Source organism: Haplochromis burtoni, unplaced genomic scaffold (assembly GCF_018398535.1).
Source record: "Haplochromis burtoni strain Fernald_Lab_line unplaced genomic scaffold, NCSU_Asbu1 Contig_29, whole genome shotgun sequence".
Lineage (NCBI taxonomy): Eukaryota > Metazoa > Chordata > Actinopteri > Cichliformes > Cichlidae > Haplochromis > Haplochromis burtoni.
The window spans coordinates 3,121,576-3,145,742 of NW_024582390.1; the positions used below are offsets into that span (position 1 = coordinate 3,121,576).

Here is a 24,167-nt window from a genome sequence, read left to right on the forward strand (position 1 = left end):
TACAGCAAATGTGAACTCTACAGATATGGTGCGAATTTATGTGAACAGCAGCTGAATGCAGTTTTTACAGTTACTAGTATAGAAAAAGGCAATATATTAGTGCAAGAACATTAGAGCATAAGGTTAGATGGACAAACTTGTAGTTTTACATTTTCCTTCAGTCCACTGTAAAGCCCTGGCAAAGAGAAGATGGAGGCATTTCCCAATCATGTTCACATATGGCTTCTTCTTTGCATCATAGAGTTTTAACCTGCATCTGTGGCTGGTACAGTGAACTGTGTTCACAGACAGTGATTTAGGGAAGTTTTTCAGAGCCATGCAATGATTCCCATGATAGAATCATGCCTGTTTTTAGCACAGTGCCACTTGAGAGTCCAAAGTTATCAGGGTTATTAGCTATTTTTGGCCTTGTGCACATAAATTTCTTCACATTCTCAGAATGTTTTGATGCTATTATGCACTATAAATGATGAGATATTCAAAGTCTTCACAATGTACCTGGTGCATGTAATGGTGAGCATGAATTTGCTTTAAGGAAAAACAGACAGAAAAATACTAACAATTCGTTGATGTTAAAGTGATTTACCCAATAAGAGGATGCACCACAATGGCTCTGGGGTTATTGAGGTTACGAATGATGGCCCTCCTGGACTTATCAGCTAGCTTCATGACGGATATGCTTCTATATCGGGGGTCAGTCCAGTAGAGGTTCTTTGAAATCCAGTCGTAAGCCAGGTCCTCCACTCCGTCTACTCTGTTGGCTGCCAGTACCTCCCTGCCTGTGCAGATCAAAGCAGTCAGAGCACCGTTTAACATAGAGATGAAAGAGGAACACATTTAAATAAATAGGCTGTCAGCTTCCATTTTCCTCTTCCGGACCGGACAGAAAAAACTAGAGCAACTCCAAAAACAACACCCCTGATCAGAGCAGTGCTGTTTCTTTCTTTCTTTCTTCCTCTGTGTGTGTGTGTGTGTGTGTGTGTGTGTGTGTGTGTGTGTGTGTGTGTGTGTGTGTGTGTGTGTGTGTGTGTGTGTGTGTGTGACATAGTAGCTACTTTCACTTCATAACAAAAATTCTTGGTCCTTATTATTTCTATTTTCGTGTCTTTAGGCTGATATCAGTTATATGAAATATGATCTATTTTACACGATCTGTGCTCCTGTCGGTTCCCTCCCCCATAGCAGCAGTTGGCCCTCTTGAGCACCCCCTTAACTCCCAGGGTCGACCTGGAAAATCATGTGGTAGAGCTCCACGCTAGGAAGGCAGTGCAAACATAATAAGGCTATTATGTTTTTCATTTTCTATGCCATATCTTTAGTTTAAATTCAGCTAGACAAGATGCTCACCTGTCCCATCCACCTTCTGTTTATAGATAATATCTTTGGCTGTGTCTGAGAAGAAGATGGCATCATCCTCAGCACTAAAATCCACTCCAACAAAGTAGGAGGGGGATCCAGTAACAGGAAGAATGATGTCCTCTTGAGTAGAGAGGTTGAAAGGGATCCCTCTTATAGCCAGCTGGCTGGAGAACAGCAGAAACTGTCTCACGGCTGTGGGTTTGACATCAGCAGACAAGATTAAAGAAAACGGGCATTAGTGACACAGAGCTGAGTAGAAAACAGTATAAAACTCATGTTGATTTCTGTATACACACTATTTGTGGCATTTTAAACCAAGAAACATACTAAAGTCTGCAAAAAAAAAACCAAACTTGCAACAATTAAACACAGAAATAATCTCTTACCTAAACATCGCTTGCCATCAGCATGCAGGTCGTAGCCCATGCGACATTTGCAGCGGTAACCCAGTCCTCCATTGTCACTCCTGTGGCTCAGGACACAAATCTGCTCACATCCACCTCTGTCTACACTGCAAGGGTTTGGCACTGGACACAAAAGAAAGCAATCCAGGTTACTGGAAAACTTATATAATCTCGGTAGACTTATACTTTACATTAGTAGGAACCATGAGAAGTATGAGCAGCATCAGGACCATCATAATGAAGATTTGTTTCTCTGATGGTCTTACCTTGTGGCTGCTTCAGCTGATGTATCACTGCTACTCCATGTGGGGTCTGAGATGTTCTGTAAACCACTTCAGAGCTTCTATCTGTAAACTTGTTGGCTTTCATCACAGCCATCTTGGTCCAGTCCGTGAAATAGACATTGTGCTCAAACAGACTGATGCCAAATGGATGAGGGATCACAGTACCTCCGTGAACCACTGTTTTTCTATCAGAAAAAACATTAGGGATGTTTATCTATTAGAATATATAAATGAAAAATCTTACTACTTGTTGCATTTGATTAAGTATTTACCTATGCATGCCGTCATAGGTTGCAGTTTCAATGTAGTCATAGCGGCTATCAACCCAGTAGACGCGCTTAGCTTCTATGTCTAGTGTGATACCAGCTGGCCAGCCCAATTTACTGCTAATGATACCATAGCGGTTGGTTCCATCCATGAAGGCCCGCTCCAGGCCCGGTTGTCCATTCAGTGACTCCCAATCTGAGAAGAACATATACCTATGAAAGGAGGGGAATATATTGAAGTGGGATTATTAGATCACAGCTTCTACATACAAAAAGTACAGCACATGTATTGTCTAACAGAAACTCCTACAAAATCTTTAAAGGATTTTCCTCTTTTAATTAAATCCAGCATCTACAGAATAGCTATATGTCTCCAACGTGGGTGGCTGTACATTAATTTAGGATAAGCAATTTCTCTGTAACCACCTGGCTCTCCTTCCCCCATGAACTAAACTATTGGATTACAATAAGGGTCATCACTTATATTGCTCCTCACTAATCCACCCAGGGCAATCTGCTAATCTCACCTGCCTCCCCCCCCCTCCACCCCATTATTCCATGCCAATGGAGCACGACAGATACTGAATGTGGGGATTGGGAATGGAAGCACAGATGAATGGAAACTGGGAGATGTGCTTACCCGACAGTGGGGTCCACCGCCAGTCCTCTAGGGTTTCCGAGGTTTTCAGTGATGAGTGTGACCCGGTTACTTCCATCAAAGTCCACCATGTCAATCCTGTTGACGCTGGCCTCCACTACATACAGTTTATTGTTCACCCAATCCACTGCCAAATTCTCAGGGTAGTCAACTGATACATTTAAAACCACCTGCATGTTGGAACCGGCCATATCCACGGAAAACACCTGTACACAAAAGATGCCATTGTTTTCAGAATATTAGTCTTTAGGTGGTCACGCTTTACGAAAAAAATATAGGAACATTTTATAGGCTTCATTCATCTGCTTTCTAGTGAATCTAAATATAATGCTTGTCCAGTCTCATTAAAGTAAACCCTAATATTAGCTTTATTTTTTATTTATGTATGTATTTTTAAGACCATAGGCCCAAGATTTTGTCTGTCACCACTGAAATTAAAGCCAGTATGAATGTGGATTGCATACTGGCATACAGTTATAGCTTAAAGCTTTGACAAGTAAGTATTTAAGTGCAATATAGAACAGTCAAGAGTCAAGGAAGCATCAGACAGTGTGTTTGCTTATTTAAGTTTTCTGGCTTTTGACATTTCTGTCAAGTTTCTGTCTCCCATTACTATGAATTCAACAGATTTTTGGAAAACTTGACAGTGTGCAGGTGGTTAGACGGGTACTGCTTTTAGCAGCTCTGCTTCATTTGAAACAAGATCCACACGTCTTAAAAGCAGGATTTCAACTGACCTGTTTAAAGAGAAACTGAAGATGTGGAAATAGCCTGGTAGTTTAACCTTTCCGGTTGCATTCACATGCCCTGTTTGTGCTCTCCCTACTTTTAATCGGACATGCTGCCATGGAGGTGGCTAATATTCACAGATGCCCAGTCAGCGGTAAAGTCATGTGAGAAAGTTTTCACAGGACTCTGTGTAATACTGTGAAAAACTAAGTACACTTTTGCTGCTTACATAGGAATCAAGAGGGTAAGCAACAGCCAGGTGCTGCTAATCTAATGATTATCTGATCATCAGCACGTGTGAGCGCTTCTATAACAGCAGAAGCTTTTTCAGTTTGCTGGTCTGCAGCATTCAGGTGTGTGTTAACACAATACCACAATCTTCATGAGAGCGAATGCCAGCAAATTTACCCCAAGGTCAAACAGAACAATACTCAAGAGCTAAATCTCAGACTCTACAGGCCTCAGTTAGCATGTTAAATTTAAAGTTTATGACAGCATAAACAGAAAAACACTGAACAAGTATCAAGGCTCATTTGGAAGGGTTGCCTGGAAAAAACCTCTTCCCTTGAAACACAGTAGCATCACTGTTCGCAAAGCTCCATCTGGAGACCAAAGCGGAGATTTTGGCCATAATATACAGCACTGAAAACACAGCACGTCATGTTATTGCTACAACAGGAGGCTCTGCAAGCTATTTAATCATGGCATAGAGCCCTGTGAAACTCAACTTTTTCAAACAAATAATTGTTCTAGCTTTAGAGGTGAGAAGTAACAGAGAAAAGAAATATTTAAAAAACTGTACTTAAATAAAATTAGAATTTCAAATGAATTAATTTGAAGTTATTAATCCCCTAAATTCATCTAACAGCTGTAGGTAGTGGTTACTTTAAAACAAAGAACAACTTTAAAACCTATTGTGACATAATGACTGTATAATTAAGCTACTTAAGCAATCTGACACCATATTTAATGAGTAAACCATGGTTTTTACTAAGGTACCTGGGTTTTTCCTGCAATGGAAACACAGTAAAGGAAAAATGCCACCTTATCAACAGAAATATATACAGTTATTTCTGAGCATTTGATCAGCAAAAATCTCTATTAGGTTTGAGGAAATGAAACCCTGTCTGCCACAATGTGCATAACTCCAATCATGCTGTGACTAAATCCTTTCTGGGAAACACTGTGCAGGAAAAACTAGCTGCAATGTTAAAATGCGGGTCATACCAGTACTAAAACCCAGTGGTATAATGTAAACGGTTGCATACTGGCAAAGCCTATTTTGATATGTAATAAATACTTTATACACTTTATTTCTTTTTAATTTACTTAAGTATGGTTTGAAATCTAACACTTTCACTTTATTTTGTATTGCTACTTTTACTTTAGTAAAAGTACTTCCTCAAGCACAGTGTCACCCTTTCAGCTAATTGGCTACAGTTTAAAGCAGAGACAAGCCAAGACATAATCTGAACAAAGACATTTTACCCGGCCAAAGAATCCACATTAATGGACAGTGTCACTGAAAACAAATACTGTGTGATTAGATCCTACAGGATTGAATTACAAAAATTGCACTGTGGTATGTGAACATCATACCAGCCTATCAGACAGGTTTCAAGATTAGGCCATTTGGATTCCACTCCATATCTACTTCCCCTTCATTATGACCCAGCCACAATGGGGCCAACAGCTATCCCATTATTATAGTATCAACATTGCTGATATCTTATAGGATGACTGAAAGAATTTGGTCCTGGCCAGCGCAAGTCTAACTCGAGCATTTGCACAAACACGAAATTGGTCTTACATTCTAAAAGATGAATGACTAACACAGAAGTAAAAGCTCAAACAAAACAATGAATGTGACAGTTCTTTATAAAACACCTTATTCTGGATGGTATCCGTCCAAAAGATCATATTAAGATTGTAGTGAAAATCGACTCCCACTGCAATCCCTCTGTTCTGTGAATTAACTAAAGTGCGCAGATTGTTGCCATGGATGTCACCTATCAGCAGGTCTCTGCCATTAGAAAATATCAAGGAAGGGACTCCAGCTGCAAGGGAAACAAAATACAAAACCTTAGAAAAGAACGCAGCCAAATTTTTTACACAGGTTTCTCACTAAAGCCAAAGGCACAGAGGTCAGCCTCTCGGACAACACTCTTTCTATGTTACACAAAGGCTAGAGACAAACTAAAACAACATTTACTACGCAACAATGCACCACAAAGAAACTCGCACAATGTGTTCAGTAGCTGCCAAAAAGGAGAGGTGTCTATGCTAATAGACCTCATTTGGCTAGATCATTCGAACCTTCAAAATGTGAACATTTGTTATGTATGTTAAACTGTTTAAACAGAGAGAAAGTGACACTTACTAGAGGAATCAGCTCTGCAGTATCTGTGCTGCTCCAGGATGTAGCCCTCTCGACAGCTGCAACGATGGGAGCCGATCCGGTCCTCACACAGCTGGTCGCACACGCCCCACATAGAACAGTCGTCAAAATCTTTAAACAGAAATCAGTATCAGCAAGTGAGGACTAAACTCTTGTTGTTTTATTTGAATACACAAACACACCCGAGAGCCGAATCTCAGCCTGGTCTGTTGCGCTTGCAGCTGCGATCAGAAGCTTGCATACACTAATCATGGACATGTATTTTGTAGTTATTTTAGGTTTTTAATAATTTCTTTGAATTGTTCTTCAAACATGCTGGTATGATTATAGCAAATACATCTTTATGGATTCTAAAGAATTAGACAAGAATTAGATGCATATATTTGAATTTATTCTGAAATTTCTCTAATCCACACAAGGTCAAAAGTATGCATACAGGCTCAAATATACACATACATTCACTTAGATTGTTTAATAAGTGGTGCTTAAGGTTCTACAATGTATTTTAATTTGACAAGTCTATTAAGTTCTTGGTTGTGATCATGACTTCTAAACAAGTTGCAAGATCATCCGTTTGAACGACTGTATATAAGCACAAAAGACTGAGACAAAGACAAAGATTGAGGTATTTGGCCACAATGAGAAGAGGAGAAGTAAATGCGAGGCTTTCCAACCCAAGACAACTGTATCAGTTGTCAAGCATGGTGGTGGTAGCATCATCCTCACGGACTGTTTAGCTGTCAGTGGTACTGATACACTGCACAAAGTGGATGGAATAAAGAAGGAGGACAACCTCCAAATTCTTGAACCTCACCTCAGATAAACATCTAGATGGTTAAAATTTGGACACAGTTGGGTGTTCCAACAGGACAATGACCCTAAACACGCATCAAAACTGGTTTTTGGAAAGGATAAAGCAGACTAACATTAACACTCTGGAATGGTCTTCCCTATTGAAGGTTTATGGGCTACACTTAAAATCTGAGTCTTTGCTAGGAAACCAACCAGTTTAAATGTATTCTACCATTTCTGCGAAGAAGAGTGGTCAAATTACACAAAAAGCTTATTGATGGTAACAGACACTTATTTATAATATAAGGGTTACAAAGCTATTTCTAAGGCTTTGGGACTCCATTGAACCATTGAGAGCCACTATACACAACTGGAAAAACTTAGACCAGTGATGAGCCTTCCCAGAAGTTACCAGGCTACCAAAAGTACTCCAAGAGCGCAGCAAGAACTCATCCAAGAAGTCACAAAAGAACCCAGAACAACATTAAAGAACCACAGGCTTCACATGTCACAAGTTAAGGTCAGAGTTCAAGATTCAACAATAAGAAAGAGACTGGGCAAAACTGGCATCCATGGGAGAAAGAATAAACCCACTCCTCTCACATTTGTCATAAAAACATCTTGACAAGACAAAAGCTTTTAGGAAAATACTCTGTGGATCGACAAAACAAACTTTTTGGAAGGTGTGTGTCACATTACGTCTGGCATAAAACTAACACAGCATTTTAGAAAGGGAACATCATACCAACAGCGAAATATGGTGGTGGTAATATGATGGTCTGGGGCTGTTTTGCTGCCTCTGGACCTGGAATACTTGCTGTGGTAATTGCAACCATGAATTCTGCTGTCTACCAAAACATCCTGAAGGAGAATGTCTGTCCATCTGTTCGTGAACCCAAGCTGATGCACAGGACAATGTTCCAAAACACACCAGCACCCCTGAATGGCTTAAGAAAAACAACATGAAGACTTTAAAGGGGCCTAGTTGAAGTCCAAACCTGAATCCAACTGAGATGCTGTGGCATGACCTTAAAAAGGTGGTTCATGCTCAAAAATCCTCCAACCTGGCTGAATTAAAACAATTCTGCTAAGAAGACTGAGCCAAAATTCCTCCCTGGTGCTATAAAAGACTCATTGCCAATTATCGCAAATGCTTGATTGCAGTTGTCGCTGCTAAGGGTGGCCCAACCAGTTATTAGGATTAGGGGGCAATTACTTTTTCACACAGGGCCATGTAGGTTTAGATTTTTTCCCCTTAATAATAAACACCTTAATTTAGAAACTGCATTTTGTTTTTGCTTGTGTTGTGTTTGTCTGATATTTAAATTTGTTTGATGATCTGAAACATTTAAGTGTGTCAAACAGAAAAACATTGGAAATCAGAAACTCAAAAACGTTTTCACACCACTGTGTATATTTGAGCCTGTGTGCATACTTTTCACCCTGTGTGGATGAGAGAAAATCCAAAATAAATGAAAACTTGTGCACCCAATCTTTGGTTTTTTTGAAGTTGTTAAAGATGTATTCCATATAATCATATCACCCTGAAAAAAACAACAGTTCAAAATATACTCATACTTCTACCATCACATGACTTGGTGCATCAAGATGTCAACATAAACTACACATGTTTGGCTTTTAGAAACATAGCAAAAGAAACATATTTCTGTCATAGTGAAAAGCATTAAAAAAATCCCAACTCACCCATACCACTGTTTAGTCAAAGATGTTAGTGATAGCTACAGTATCTACCTATACATGTGCGACTGTTGTTGCTGTTGACAATGTATCCAGAAGGACAGGAACAAGTTCCACCATCAGGAGAAGCATGACAGTGATGCTCGCAGCTCAGGGAGGCACATCTCCAAATACCTGACCAAAAAAGAAACCTGACTGCTGATATATTCTTCAGTGACACCGTTTGTGAGATTAGATTTCCTAATGTGTACTCAATAGTACACAACACTGGTTGTGTTGATACTAACTGCAGTTGCGTCCAGCAGTGGTGTTCGTTTCATCCTCTCCATCTGGACAGTTAGGCGTCCCATCGCAAAGTTTATCCAGGGGGATGCACAGGCCAGAAGATGGACATGGCCATTCTCCTGGGTAACACTCCCGTTGTACATTATCTGTAGATAGAAAAGAAATTCATCCACTTTGCAGGATTATGCACAGAAAGGGAAAGCAACAATAAAAAACAGAGCTGGAAAAAGTTTTAAAGGTGGTACAGTTGTTGGGAATAGAACAGATATTCAGTGGTTCTGATCTAAAGAAAACTGTGGCTGGGTCATTGTTCGGAAAATGGCTGTCACTTTAAATTGACGTAAAGGAGTGGAGTTTTGAGGGGGGTCACATGGGGGCTCAGAGAGCTTCTGCAGCCCATCCTTTAAAAACACACACTCTTCACAGCCATGTGGAGGAATTCTAAAGCACTTTGGGGGGCTGCACAATCTTGTGCCACAAAGAGGCATTTGAATACCACACTTAAGGGAGCACAGGCATAGTATCACTCTAAGCCAAACCAACCATGGTGACTAAAGATGAATCAGGTTTACACAGCTCCAGTTCTTACCCCTTTCAATGCTATTTGTCCAGCTAAAGTACCAACGCTTCTCATTCTAATTTTACAGATAAAGCAGATAGACGTTGACTGATTTTTTAGCTACTGTATACATACCACAGCCTTTTTCATCTGCATTATCTTCACAGTCATCCTCTCCATCACAAAGCCAGACTTGATGGATGCAGCGGCCACTGGGACAGGTGAAGTGGTTGCCTCTACATGTAGGATATGCTGCAGAGCAAGGGGAGAATAAGACATTTGTTTATCTGCACCAAAATAACTGTAATTAGTGACGGTGACAGCGACGGGAGCCACATACTGCAGTTAAGCTCATCGCTTCGGTCTCCACAGTCATCGTCGTGGTCACAGACGTAGCGTTGAGGGACACACATCCCATTATGACATGAAAACATGCCCGCATTGCAGCGCTGTGCTAAAGAAATCACAGCAGAAAGAGAACAAAAAAGGGCTTGATTTGTTGATTTTGTCATGTTTCTGGTTGTATTTTTGGAAGACCCCAAAACGTCTTTCACTTGATGCATTAGCACCAAAATTGAGTGTCTCCTTACTGCAGTTTGCCTCATCAGAGCCATCGCGGCAGTCGAGTATCTGGTCACATCTCTGGGTCCGGTTGTAGCAGGCCCCATTGGCACACCTCAGCTGTGTACACTCGGGATAATCTGTAAGATTAACCCATCATCAGGCGAATGTTATGCATTTAAATCAGCCTGACAACTGTGCTCTTTTCAGCCTTTAACACGTGAAAAGCTCTGTGAATAGGAGGGATAAGAGACTAACATTTAACAGCACCACCACAGCACCAGCAGTTGCCACAGCATTCTTTATGCAATTGTGAGATTACCACCGTGTGCAGTGCTGCGAGTCTACCATGTCGGCACAATAATGGCATAGCAGCTGAACTTCAGCTTGACTAATCCACCAAAGAATCTGCAATCAACCTCTGACAACAAGAAGCATATTGTGGTCCATTCTGTCAGTCAGCGAGCCTCTTAATCTTAACAAATTGATTAAAATGCCACAGGAGCCTGAGATAAAAAAAAAAAAGTGGGGGGAACCACCTTGGAGAAGACTTACGGCAATTTCTCTCATCGGAACCATCTGAGCAGTCTGCCAGACGGTCACATTGGTACTCTCCTGGGATGCACGCACCATTACTGCAGCTGAACTGGCCACTGGTGCATGTCCTTCCAGCTAGGAAGAGATAAAAAAAAGTTTGTATTCATCTATGTGCAGTTCAAATTTCATTTTATTGTAGATAAAGGGACTTAAAAGTCATCACCGTACCTTACTTCAGTCCCACAGACTATGTGGGGGGTCATTGTTAATCATTTCAATGTCCAATCCCACATGACCATAGTTTATGTTTGCAAGAATTCAAATTATTTCAAATATTTCATTCTAAGTATTTTTTAATAGGTTTACTTAATCACTGAACAGCTCCCTTTATAATCTGATAATGATGTAATATACTTACGGCAGTGCTGCCTCTCATCTGAGCCATCCTCACAGTCTTCCTCATCGTCACACACCCATAGGTTTGGGATACACTCGCCGTCACTCAGACACTGGAAATGGTTGCTATCACACGTTACCTGAGCTGTGAGACAGAGCATTTCATTACTTACGCCTCCTGAATGAAATCCAGAAGTACAAATCTTACTGCTGATCAAGTGCATTTTTTTATTACTTATACTTTACTTGTGCTTAGCTACAACCACACTAACGTTACTAATTGTACACACAGAAACACTTTATTGCAATATATTTTCATCGATAGCAGGATTTAGTTCCTTCCACTACCGAAAGCACTCACATCTAACAAGCATCGTACATGAAATATTAAAACCTTTGCAGGCATCATATTGGCAAAAAATGCAATTTAATAAGTAACTCACGGCAGTCGTGCTCATCAGAGTCATCGACGCAGTCTGACGTCCCGTCACAGTGCCAGTCACCGGGGATACATCGACCTGTCCCGCAGCGGAACTGCCCCAATTCACATCCTGCATGCAATCACAGCTTGAGTTCAACTTAAGCTTTTTTTCCCCAAAATGTGCATTCTATGTTAAATTTCAATTTTAGTTCTATTCCTGTTTGTCATCCTGTCCAAAACAAAACATAAATAAATACAAATAAATTATGAATCAATTGTCTTTTATATATGCATTGAAAAACAGGCCATGGGGAGGGAGGGTAGGTGTTCTCTGATATAGTCTGTTGCAAACAGCATTGATGAGCCTTGGAGACAAACGTGCCAGCCATCCAACCGACAGTTACACAACCTTCACTGCGCTCTTCCCAAGCTTCCTTTTGATGTTCTCACTGAGGGGCAATGGTAGAGATAAGGTACCATGGCTCTACCTTCCCTGACGTTTACCAGGAGAGATTGATTCAAGCAGCATAGTTCAGAGGCAGAGCACTCCATCAGACCCCGTTCAAATAGGAATGTGCAATTCTGATGGGCTCTTTGACAGCCTGATTTATGGTGCATGCTTTTCCTGTCCAGTCAGAAATGTAATTAGAATAAATACTGGTACTGGGTGGTACCGCAGCCATTTCAACCCAAATTCTTTATGAGAGGAAGTGTGAGGTGGTGATTGGTGGTGCATGCTCAGGGTTGGGGGTCTGTCTCTGTCCTGTCTTATCCAGCATTTTGAAAACCACGTTCCCCTTTGATCAAATACCTTCTTGAGAATTTTTAAAAATCGAGAGTTTTTATCTAAAATCTAGGGCTTTAGTAACCTATATCATGCCTTTACAATTTCACAATAATGGTTTTGGCCACAAGGAAACATTTTTATGGTGCAATTCAGCTTTAACTGAGTGAAAAGGTGTCTGCAAGGTCAGAAAAGCCAGCGGGCAGTTGAGTGATGGTACTAAACGCTATTTAAAGGAAACACAGACTATATTTAGCGCCAAGAGTTTATCATTGCTTTGAGTTATGGACTATTTTAATGATAGATTGCTTCTAAAGCAGTTGTGTGGTCACTGCCGGTGCTTCTGCACTAAAATAGTTGTGTAGGTTGCCTTCTTGTCTCCAATTAACTGCTTTACAAACAACTCAACAAAAAAAAGGGCCACATTTTTAACTCTGCCAGCAGCTATCCTGCTCAGTTTACTAATGATAAAATTGCTCACAAACTTGCTCAAAGGAGGTCGTTGTTACAAGTCAATGATCCTAGAGGTTTCAACTATAGCATGGAAGAAGCGTTGGATGCAGGACACAAGTAGCAAAAAGACTAAATCTATTAAACAAAAGCAGCATATATACGCTGATAAAAAGAAGTGTTGTCTGTGCAGGACAACTAGGAGTTTCAAAAAGAGAAAAAAAGAATGACAAATAATAACAAAAATATATTGATTGCTATTGACTGTGAAACTGGACGCAATCTTATCAATGTAAACATCTAAAAGAAAGTGATTTTTCCAGAAAAAATGTTTCATTAAGACTTAAATAAGAATATAATCGTGATTTGTAAGTAAGTACACTTTAAGGTGACAATTTTTATTGTGACATGATGCTTCACTCGGGAACTTTTAAGCAAGTAAAAGCAAGTAGCATGCTGCTTACCCATTGATGCTTGCCAATTAGTTATCTAATGATATTACATGTAACAATACTTAACTCAGGGAGGGCAAACACTTCTTTTATAGCCTTCTGCTTTGACTACATCTTGCTGGCACTACATTACATCATTTATCTGAAATCAGTTTTCATGCTGAAGATTTACTTGCAATGAAGTCTTTTAACATTTATGTATTTCTCCTTATTTACTTAAAGAGAGAAGTATTTGGAGTACTTCTTCTACCACTGAAATAAATCTAGAGGTGTATAGACGCTATAAATGCACACAGTGACACCTTAAAGGCCAGTATGCCAGGAAGAAACCAATCTACTGGATGCTTTCAAATGCAGCCAGTGTTTCCTGACAGCATTACTTCTGGGAATGGTGACAGATACCGTGCACTGATGCCGAACCTTTAACAGCACTATCTTGTGTTAGGTTTCTTTTTACATTCACAATAGAACATTTTTCCAAATCCTTAAATTATGTTGTTAAACTGAGAAAGTCAGTCAAAATTAAGCAAGTACAAAGCAAAGGTCTTCTTAAGAATGCTTTTTTTAAGTGAGTGTGTGTGTGTGGGGGCGGTGATGATGAGTGTTTTCTAATAAGAGTTTTAGCTGAGGCTTTTCTGTAATGTTGTTGTTTTCCTTTCCCCTTCCTTCTGGCTTTGTCTTTTCTAATTAGCAACTTAAACCCACAGAAGGAAAGAGCACTGCTCTGTCTGAGGATGAGGATAAGAACGCCCGACAAAGAAGCGCACGAGTGGAATTTTCCTCCGAATGAAGTCCTCCAAACGCCTTAAATCCCTCTGTGAAATTACAATGGGACAACAGAGTTGTGAGCAGTGATGCAAGCTCGTAACTCTGAAGTGTCTTCCTAAAAAAAAGTAGAGGAAAGTAAGCCTTACAAGCTGCAGAACCAGAGAAGAACATACTATATGCCACCTTCTGACAAAAAGAAAAAAACTTGTCTGTCCACTGCTGTTGTGAAACATCTCTTTCTTGTCACATGGGGTATGTCAAAAGAAGTCTTCACGCTTTCATCAGTGCCGTCTTGTTTTGGTGCAGCCCTCTGCACTCAATGGATGTGAGCGGAGAAAAGTTGAGAAAACGTCTGCTGGCAGCATGAAACGCTGTCAGAGCGAAGTGCTGCTGCCCATTTCATATGGAAATCAATGCAGCAGAATGCAGTCAATTGCCAAACAAGTGACTTTGGCTCTTAGTGCTACACTCAAAAACGTCTAAAAAAAACCCAAAAAACGAGGCAGCTTTGGCAGTGACATGGGAACAAAAGGAAGGCATAAATAGGGCGAGGAATAAAGCCTTGGTCTGGTTGGAATCGAGGAATGCTCAGCTTTTTGATGCATGGACCAACAAAACAGTAAGTGAAAGGAATCATAAATTAAGTTGTCACAACCCAATAACACAGCTACTGGACATCTTACTTCTCCTCTACGCTGTGTGTCACAGCTCACGAAGCAGCTGGTTGGAGGCTAAACTCCATCCTTGGTGTCTTTAACGTGGACTTTAACGGGGGAGCTACCAAAAGGATTTGCTCTCAATTTGTGTCAACTGTGCTCCAGTTTCTCCCGCAGTGTTACTGTAGCATGCAGACTTAGGCTCCTACACCGGAAAGACGCTTGGCCACGGGCACAAGGTTTAAGGTGCACGTGCTGGCTGAGCTTGAAAAGTCTCGAAAAGTTTCAACAAGAAGGAAAACATTTTTTATTGACGTCATTACAGACTGGAACTAAAAATAGGTTTCAGTCTGTAATCTGTCTTGCAATTTGCATGTTGTTTACTAGTATATTTAAATAAAAGCAATTTATAGAGCTATTAAAATTTGCACTATGCGCCTAATAGGCTATTAAGATTCCCTGGTAAATGATAATTGGAGATAACAGCTCAACTTGCTGACAAAACACATCCAAAACAGCAGAAATGGCAGATAATAGTTAATAAACCAACACCATGAAATCTTCTCAAACAGTCACGTTAGCTATTAATGCCAGTGTAAGCATTCAGTAGTAGTATCAAGCTCAAGGCCTGGATAATGTTTTCCAGAAGGTCCTGGAAGAAACAGTTATCAAACTAAAGGATTTTTGTGGAGGATCAGGAAGAGATTAGAAAGTACCCTGCCCCCCTCACAGTAAAACAAGCCATCACCAATCTTATATTCTAAGTGACAAAGCAGGCCAGGGAAGCCAGGGAGGCAATGTCCAGCAATATGGTTTAAAACAGAGTGGTCATTCATAAATTCAGGTTAAAGATAAATAAATAATATTTAAGCAGTCAACTAATCCAAGCTAATGATCGACATGCACAAGCTGACTAAGTGTGCTGGACGTCTGCTATTTTTCTCAAGTCATCATTTTGTGCCCTTCAGCTGTCATCAGCAAAATTCATCTTCAAGTTGCATGCAACTGCCAAGATTCAAAGGAAATGCCAAGTGATATTTTTTTAAATGCTACAGTCTCAGTTATACGGTACAGTTATATTGTCTTTGTTTTTTGTTGGGTTTTTTACATAGACAGGCCCGATTTTCTGCCTTTTAGCCAGTGAGGAAATAGGTCTAGGATATTTCATAACAGTAAATAAAAAAGCTGTAGGATTGACCTCACTTTAGGTTTATTTAAAAAACAAAAAAACTTGAAACTGTTTCTCTCTTGGTTAGAAATGATTCCTTTCTGCAGCAGCTGCACTGTAATTAGTTGCTTGATTCACAGTAAGGAGCTTACATACTAAGGGTTGAGCAAAAAGAAAGCAGATTACAATTTGAGAAGTAAGATCTTAGCCGTGTTCCTAACACAACAGACAAGCATGAGACTGTCACGTATAAAGAGCAGTGTGTGAGCTTTTTTTTCATGTGTGTGTGTGTGTGTGTGTGTGTGTGTGTGTGTCTCTCTCTCTCTTGCATTAGAAAATAAAGCTGGAATCTGAGCCGAATCGGTGGGTTTGCAGCGTAAAATCTGCTCCACTGAATGAGACTTGTACCAGTGGCCCACAGTCCTCACAGATTGCCTGTAAGTCACATGCTCTTTTCCGTTACCTAGCAACAGTAAAGCTCAGGCAAAAGTTCCTCAAGATAACTTCCAATCGGTGTGAGGAAGGCTTTGTGCTCAACCTTTAAAGTAATACTATGTGTAAAAGCATTTAGCGCCACAGACAGAATTACTTTACCTGGTGGCTAAATTAAAAATAAATAAATAAATAAAAATACAGTATCATCCTGAGTGCAGGCACTAAACCAAAGGCTTTTGAATTAACAATACTATTTCCACCTTCTTTTGCTCTTTAAATTCCATCAAATATGATTGATTTTCAGTTTTCTCATATTTTTTTTCCTATGTGCAACAAGTGCATTGCAGCGCAGCAGTTATGTAGTTCCTCAATGAGTCATGCAGCTAACATCCTGTGTGGACAGAGAAAAAAAAGTTTAAAAAAATCACAGTACTTACCTTCAGAGTGGTGCCATGTAACACAGCATATAAGGACAAAAAGGAGTTTAAGTAGCAGTGCTCTCCACATCCTGGCTGGTCCGTCCAGCTCCGCTGTGCAGATGGAGGAGCTGTAAGGACTGGGGCTGGGATGCTGTTGCTTTCCTCTGTCTTTCTTGGCCCGCTAGTTGATGAAAAGGGGCGTGCACAAAGGCCAGGACAGCCGCTCCCCCAACCCAGCCTCGGCCCTCACGATAAATCCCTCTGGGCTCTGGAATCTGCATAATGCCGAGTAAGGTCCGACTCGTCCCAGTGCCAGTGATTTTTCACTCTCAGCGGGCTATCACTTTGATTTAGGGATTGAAATGGGTGCCTACTGGTTCTTGGAGGGGGAAATAAAGAGTGGGCGACTAAATAAAAAAGCATGCAACTACAACAAGGCCTTCTAGGGCGTCCAAGAAGGCCCAGGCAGAGAACTTAATCCCAGTATGGTTGGTTAGAGCCCGAGCAAGGACCATGTTTCTGGCACATATGACGACAAACATGCACTTTGTTAAGAGTCTTTGTAACGGTGCTTTGCAAAAGGAGGTCAAACGATTATTAGATTATCTAATGGTAAACTAACGGAATTATGGTGTAATGATCTCCCTAAAATAAAAATATACAAATTTAGCGCCACGGAAAAATGCAATCATCAAATAAATAAATAAATAAATAAATAATATAAACTGCTACTACTAAAATAATATTTTTTTTTTTTTTTTAAGAAAACCTACTGTTAACCAAGTTGGCGGCCGATAATAAGCTCAACATCGCCCTCATGCGGCCGAATAGATAAATCAGAAGAAAGGGCGGTGCAAAGATGGTTGCCATTAGCGACGGTGCAACCGAAACTACCGAGACTTTTAAAAGATATTTTCAACGAAAAGTGGAAGTTAGGTACGGAAAAAATGTGACTGAAAATCTGTATTATATGAACTCGACATGGCAGTTTCACAGAGCAATGCAGAGGAAAACATGAAGATGGAGGGCAGCGAGGTGAAGGTGTGTTTAAAAAAGCAAAACAAAAAAGTTAGTTCAAACTAATACTAAGTTTAGTTTCTCGACAATTCTTAACTTTAAGTACTGCTGTATTACTTAAATGCTTTAAATGAGGAATAAATTTAAACTAAGTGAGCTAAGTGTGTGAATAAACTGGAAACATGCTAAAAAAGAATAATAAGAGATGGGTAACATAAAAAGTATAAGCTAGCGATCTTTTAAGATGCGCAGAGTATCTAAAACCGTTAATTACCTAAAAGTGTTTAGTCGCAGAAGTACATTTAGCCCAATAGTGTACTTAAAGAAAATTATGAGCAATTGCTCTACAACAATAGCACTGTACTTAGTACATTTAACCGCTATAGTTAATAGTCAGACCTGGGGTGTCAAACGTAAGGCCAGAATCAGCGAAGGCTCCAATATTGTTAGGTGTCTTTTACAACTTTGCCTTATTATAAATATCTCATCCCATGGCCATTCACGTAACACCAAAGTAATTATCTTATAGACTGAAATTTTATAGATTTACTTCTTACAATTGAAGCCCAAAGAGTCATGCTGACAGATTTCTTTCAATTACTACGCATGTAGTAGAAAAACTGAGACATACTGTTGAAATTTCTCTTCTTTGTCTTGTATTAAGATATCTCATTGATTAAATGTGTAGTAAATTTCTTTTTACATTGACTAAAATTGGAGTTTCACTGGCTGAGATCAAAGTGGGCTGTTTGTGGCCAACGATGTAAAATGACTTTGACATCCCTGAGTTAAATACACTCACCAGCTGACTTGTCCCCATTTAAAATGGTCAAGACAATCTGCTTCAGTGTTTTAATATGCTCTGCATTCAGAGATGCTTTTCCACAAGTCATCTGGTTATTTGAACTACTTAAATTGCTGAATCATGAATTGAACTACTTAAAATACTTAAATTGCTTTTCGTCCCCATTTTGATGCTGAGTTTTAACTAAGGAGAAGGTTGAATTAACCATGTCTACATGCCTAAACACACAGGCTCAGGATGGACAGCTGCCTGCCTTGTCAGATTGGTGTGAGAGAAGTTATTGCCATGTTTTAACATTAGGTTTCTTCCCTTTGTTCACAGCATATGGACTGCATTCAGAAGTCACCTGGGAAACTTCAAAGTCTTCCCACGGAGGATCTAACAGAGGAAAAGATGTTGAGGTCCAGAGTAGATGAGCAGTCAAGTTTGATCTGCATTCTGAAAAACAGAGCCGACGAGGTGTTTCTCCGATATCAAGCCCTGCAGAAAATCAATGCAGAGCATGAGGACCAAGTGGCACGCTGTCAGAAAGAACTGGAAGAGGAAAGGAACAAATCAAAGATACTGGAGAAAAGATTTATGGATTTAGCTGCCAACAATCAAGCAATTATTGCTTTCATGGAGGAGTATAAAAATCATAACAGCCAGTTAAAACTCGAAAACGAAAAGCTGCAGTCAGAGAATGAATCGCTTTTCTCACAGAGGTTACACGACAGCCAAGTGTTAGTGCAAAAACTGGAGGAAGAAGTTAAACGGCAGATAGAGAAATATGCAACCAAGAGAAAGGAATATCGGTAATTAACTCTAATTAACTCTAATGCTTGAATCTATTGAGATTCAATCTCAGACTTTTGAAAAACAAGAATTATTGAACAGTAATAAAAATCATTAAATATGTAGTTGTTAATTTCTTTTGAATTATTTTACACTAAAACTTAAGGGAGAAATTAGCTGGATGCCAGATGGAACTCCTGGGACAAGAAAATCTGCATATAGCCAGGGAAACATCACTAATCAATGAGCTACAGGATGCACACCAGCAGCACAAAGAGGCTGTGGACAACTGCAAAGGTGCGTAGAAAACTATAGGTCTATCTCTACAGTTTACAAAATAATGTCTTTCTTTCTGCAAACAGAACTGAAGCTGCAGCTACAAGAGGCTGAAGAACAGCGAGCTTTGAATGAAATCAAAATGAGAGAAAGGATAACAAGTCTCATGAAGGAGAAGGACAAGTTTTTGTGTCTTTCTATGGAAAGAGGCAAAGTGATACAGGTCAATAAAAAAACAGCATTGTTCTAACTAATAAACATACACAAATGCTCGTGAATGAATGAATGGCTTTATTAACATACAAACTGCTCTTAAATGCAGGAGAAACAGGAGGAAATCCAGAACCTGGAGACAAAATGCAAAGAAGAGAAGAAAGTGCAACTGGAGGCATTGGAGAGGTACTAACAGTGCTCACGTTACATTGCTCTAAGACTTTAAAGTTTAACTGACTTTCTTATTTTCTCCTCTACTCCTGTCCTCGTGTCTTAGCCCTTCCCACTAGAGAAGTATCAGTTTTGCCTCAAGCCATCACTTTAAAGTGTCAAATGAGAATGTTTAACATCTGCACTATAAATTTTGTTATGCTACTTACAGCACTGCAGGACTAAGACTTTATGATCTCCAGTGTTGCAGTCCTCATGCTATTCTTTTATATTGATCGATTCTTTTAATTTACAACATGACAAGGTATATCTAAGTTTCTTAATCACAGTGACACTGAAGGCCAGAAAGTTTGATCATCTTAAATAAATGAAAAAAGTTATAAATACAGACAATTAGTTTAGGGACTCCTTCCTCTGTGATTTGTCTATTCCAGTTGTGTGCTTCACCTTTTATACACTGAAGGTAAAAATGCATCCTTCATTTTTACTTCTGTAAGCGAGCCTCTCTCTTCTTAACACACTTTAGGAATTGCGACATCCTTCAACATGGCATACTAAGATTTATTTCCAGGATCACGCACAGAAAGACTGAAGCACAAATGAGAGCGATCTTACGTTTGTTCTCGACTTTCAGATTTGCACGTGAAGTAGAAGCTGTTAACAAAGATGCAAGAGTGAAGTCCCTCCAGTCTGCTCTCGATCAATCTGTGAGAAAGTTCGAGAAGCTAAAAGAGGTGCATTGAAATAGGCAGTCTGCAAAATTTCATGGTCGCCCAAACTGAGGCTGAGAACACGTTCCAAATGTTTCATTTTCACAGGATTTCGACGCTTTCAAGGAACACAGTGACAGCCTCCTCACACAGGAAAGGGAGCTGAATAGGAAGCTGCGCCACATAATTGGCTAAACATCTGGTATGTTTTCTAATCAGTATGATGGTTTTTATTTATTGTGAACAAGTATGCATGTTTGTGGACAATTTCGAGGGAAAGGTGGGGGAAAAAAAAGAAAGAAAGAAAAGAAGCCATGGATACAACACAAATTTACTTTTTTTACTTTTTTTTTTTATTTAATCTTCCAGAGAAATGGAACCACAACAAACATACTTAGCATGACACGTTAGAAGTTCCTCAAATAGAAATTACACTGTACAAATGTTCATCTCAAAACTTTCCGGCCTCAGAAAGATATCGTTTACGCATGTTCCTCGGCCAGTTTCTCAGCCTTTTGGACTACTTCTTCAATGGGGCCCACCATGTAGAAAGCCTGTTCTGGCAAGGCATCATATTCACCTTGAAGAGAAAAAAAACCCAACAATAACCATTACTATAAAAAGCACACCAAGTTGATGCCATTTAAAAAAAATGTCTTTATATCAGTGGTGCACTTTACCTCCTAGAATGCTCTTAAAGCCTTTGATTGTTTCCTTCAGAGGGACCAGCTTGCCCAAATGACCGGTAAAGACTTCAGCTACCTGGAAGGGCTGAGACAGGAAACGCTGGATCTTGCGTGCACGTGCTACAGTTAACTTGTCCTCCTCAGACAATTCATCCATACCAAGGATAGCAATGATGTCCTGTAATGACTTATAGTCCTACAAAAAAAAAGAAAGAAAGAAACAGTCATTAGTTTTTGCCTTTTGTATTGATTGTTTGTTATTAATAAATTGTTATGGCATACAGCTTACCTGAAGAATTTTCTGCACACCACGGGCAACATCGTAGTGTTCAGAACCAACAATATTGGGGTCCATGATGCGGGAAGTTGAATCTAGGGGATCCACAGCAGGATAGATACCAAGCTCGGCGATAGCGCGGGACAGCACGGTTGTCGCATCCAAGTGAGCAAAAGTGGTAGCTGGAGCGGGGTCAGTCAAGTCATCAGCAGGCACATAAATAGCCTGCAATACAAATCAGTTTAAATAAACCAGAAAACAAGAGCATGCTGACATGTAATTAGGATTAGCATCCTGGGAATTCTTACTTGTACTGAGGTGATGGAGCCTTTCTTAGTGGTGGTGATTCTCTCCTGCATTGTACCCATATCAGTGGCCAGTGTTGGCTGGTAACCCACGGCAGAAGGGATACGACCCAACAGAGCAGACACCTAAAGAATAATGATATAAATATTAAAGTGAGATGACATAACTATTAGGTCTAACAAAAAGTATTTTTTTTATTTATTCCATTTCAAACCTCTGATCCAGCCTGGGTAAACCTAAAGATGTTGTCAATAAAGAGGAGCACGTCCTGTCCCTCCTGATCGCGGAAGTATTCTGCAACAGTCAAACCGGTCAGGGCAACTCTCGCACGAGCACCTGGAGGCTCGTTCATCTGACCGTACACCAGTGCCACCTGAGAAACACGATGCAAGAGTCCCAGGAAACTTAACTGAAATCCAACAGCAGAGCTAAAAACCAAACTTTTACTGCTACAATACAATGACTACGTATGTTTTAACAGCTAACTTGTTAAAAGGCTCTGACCTTTGAGGTCGTGTCCTTCAGGTTAATGACACCAGACTCAATCATCTCATGGTACAAGTCATTTCCTTCGCGGGTTCTCTCGCCCACTCCAGCAAACACAGAGTAACCACCGTGAGCCTTCGCCACATTGTTGATCAGCTCCATAATCAACACAGTCTTGCCAACACCAGCACCACCAAACAGACCTTTAAGGAATGAAGCATACACAATAATAAATTAACAAGGAATTCTTGTGTGAAAAAATAAATGTGGATTTAAAAAAAAACAAAAACAAAATAAACAAACCGATCTTTCCACCCTTGGCGTAGGGTGCCAGCAGATCTACCACTTTGATGCCAGTCACCAGGATCTCCTGCTCCACACTCATGTCAGTGAACTCAGGGGCTTCAGCATGAATAGGAGCAGTCCTGCCAAGTAATGTTTGTTATTGTAAACATGCTTACAATTGAATAAGACAGGTGCCATGTGTGCTTTATCATCTGTCAAACCCATTAATAGTAAAGACACATTTTAACTCTTATTTGAGTAAAACAGACAAAAGCTGAGATATTCACAGAGGGTGGGAAAGTTTAAATCCTTTCAATACTCACTGCTTTGTACTAATTGGACCCCTCTCATCAATGGGTTCTCCGATGACATTCATAATCCTGCCCAAGGTCTCGGGGCCCACGGGAATCCGAATGGGAGCTCCAGTGTCAAGAACCTTCTGACCACGGACCAGACCCTCAGTACCGTCCATGGCGATGGTTCTGACTGTGTTTTCACCTGAATGAATGTACAAAGAAAGACATTAAAGGACAAATATTCACTCTGGAGTGTTGAGCTGGCTCATTTCAGCACACTCACCGAGATGCTGTGCCACCTCCAGCACCAGCCGGCTCTCGCGGCCTGCCACCTCCAGGGCATTGAGAATGGGAGGCAGGCCCTCATCAAACTGGACATCCACCACAGCACCAATCACAGCTACTATCCGGCCATTGGCCAGGGAAGCCTGAGCAGCTGGGGCAGCATAACCCCTGCCTGAAAGGACAGTGACATGAATGGCAGCACATGACAGCAACAGTTCATGCTTCCCAGAGAGACCGTGCATACTAAATTAACCTATGCAAGTGAACTGAAGTACATCTAGAGGGCAGGCAGATTAACTGCCTGCCTATAAAATACTGCCACATTTTTAGGTTTTCTTAAATGCACTTCCGTATTCTGTTGTAACTGAAGCACACAGACTAACTAAAACTTTGGAACAGCGAGAGCACAGGGTCTGTGGCAAAACAATGACCCGCTTACGAAGGTCATTCATGGAAGACAGCGAAGTAAAACATATCAGGAGTAAAGACAAATACCTGAAGCAAAAACGTGCCTAAATAACTGGTTCGCTCATATTTTAGATCCTTTGTTTGGCTAAAATACCCACTGATCTTCAATGAATGGAGCCTTAATGGTACAGGCCTGTTCCGCCGGGTTCGCATCTACTGGCTGTAGTAACAAGCGACACATAATGCTGACAGTCGGCCACAGTTTTAAACTTTACTTACTGGAATAGAGAGCCGCATTTCTCCCGGGGATTGTCTTCAGAGAGCTGAAGCCAGGCTTCAGAGCCTGCAGAGCCCCGTTGCAGCACCGTCCCAAGGCACCCAACATGGTTAAGATGGCTGAAGGTGACGGCGCACTCTGCTTATGGCAGATCTCTAACAGCTGAACCGGGCCCTTCTGAGCATGTGCGGTATGAGTTGATTTTATGCCTTCATACACCGCTAGAGGGCAGAGCCGACATTTCCAATAACATACAGTCGCGATACAGGTAAAGGGAATTAGTCCTTCACAGGCCAACTACTCCCTGTATATAGATTTACTCCAACTGAAAGGTTTGGACTGGATTTTTAACTGGGAGTTTAATTAAAGGGGGAGTTATTGGTCAGCAGATTTTTTTTAAAATTTTATTTATGTAT

The 24,167-nt window shown here is 40.4% G+C and overlaps 3 protein-coding genes across 8 annotated transcripts in view; 1 reads left to right on the forward strand and 2 right to left on the reverse strand.

Moving 5' to 3' along the window:
- Nucleotides 1-17,112, reverse strand: part of lrp2a (low density lipoprotein receptor-related protein 2a) — a 53,602-nt gene extending 36,490 nt beyond the window's left edge. For all 4 annotated transcript variants that reach the window (XM_014332350.2, XM_042219219.1, XM_005918166.3 and 1 more), the window contains exons 1-17: nt 16,498-17,112; nt 11,370-11,477; nt 10,949-11,071; nt 10,549-10,665; nt 10,023-10,133; nt 9,773-9,886; nt 9,568-9,684; nt 8,876-9,019; nt 8,643-8,762; nt 6,081-6,209; nt 5,588-5,757; nt 2,954-3,177; nt 2,320-2,526; nt 2,030-2,232; nt 1,746-1,886; nt 1,348-1,551; nt 587-779 (exon numbers count right to left, since the gene is read on the reverse strand). In XM_014332350.2, coding sequence (XP_014187836.1) covers nt 587-779; nt 1,348-1,551; nt 1,746-1,886; nt 2,030-2,232; nt 2,320-2,526; nt 2,954-3,177; nt 5,588-5,757; nt 6,081-6,209; nt 8,643-8,762; nt 8,876-9,019; nt 9,568-9,684; nt 9,773-9,886; nt 10,023-10,133; nt 10,549-10,665; nt 10,949-11,071; nt 11,370-11,477; nt 16,498-16,567 — 2,495 coding nt within the window. In that variant the 5' untranslated portion in view covers nt 16,568-17,112. The remainder of the gene's footprint in view (nt 1-586; nt 780-1,347; nt 1,552-1,745; nt 1,887-2,029; nt 2,233-2,319; nt 2,527-2,953; nt 3,178-5,587; nt 5,758-6,080; nt 6,210-8,642; nt 8,763-8,875; nt 9,020-9,567; nt 9,685-9,772; nt 9,887-10,022; nt 10,134-10,548; nt 10,666-10,948; nt 11,072-11,369; nt 11,478-16,497) is intronic.
- Nucleotides 17,113-17,333: 221 nt separating this feature from the next.
- zgc:172182 (coiled-coil domain-containing protein 89) lies at nt 17,334-21,419 on the forward strand. Of its 3 annotated transcripts, none has more exons than XM_042219220.1 (8): nt 17,334-17,415; nt 18,623-19,095; nt 19,242-19,372; nt 19,438-19,574; nt 19,674-19,750; nt 20,370-20,469; nt 20,554-20,647; nt 21,166-21,419. In XM_042219220.1, the coding sequence occupies exons 2-7, from the start codon at nt 18,626-18,628 to the stop codon at nt 20,638-20,640; spliced, it is 1,002 nt and encodes a 333-aa protein (XP_042075154.1). In that variant the 5' UTR covers nt 17,334-17,415; nt 18,623-18,625; the 3' UTR covers nt 20,641-20,647; nt 21,166-21,419. The 3 variants fall into 3 exon arrangements, with proteins under 3 accessions (XP_042075154.1, XP_014187835.1, XP_005918224.1); XM_014332349.2 differs by having other exon boundaries at nt 17,341-17,547; XM_005918162.2 differs by having other exon boundaries at nt 17,342-17,520.
- Nucleotides 20,784-23,920, reverse strand: LOC102302090 (ATP synthase subunit beta, mitochondrial). The gene is made up of 10 exons (XM_005918163.3): nt 23,754-23,920; nt 23,065-23,238; nt 22,809-22,983; nt 22,504-22,625; nt 22,219-22,403; nt 21,929-22,087; nt 21,717-21,839; nt 21,421-21,633; nt 21,126-21,327; nt 20,784-21,025 (listed from the first exon to the last, which is right to left on the reverse strand). Exons 1-10 carry the CDS (start codon nt 23,857-23,859, stop codon nt 20,928-20,930), a joined length of 1,557 nt encoding a protein of 518 aa, XP_005918225.1. The 5' UTR covers nt 23,860-23,920; the 3' UTR covers nt 20,784-20,927.
- Between the last annotated feature and the right edge of the window lie 247 nt (nt 23,921-24,167).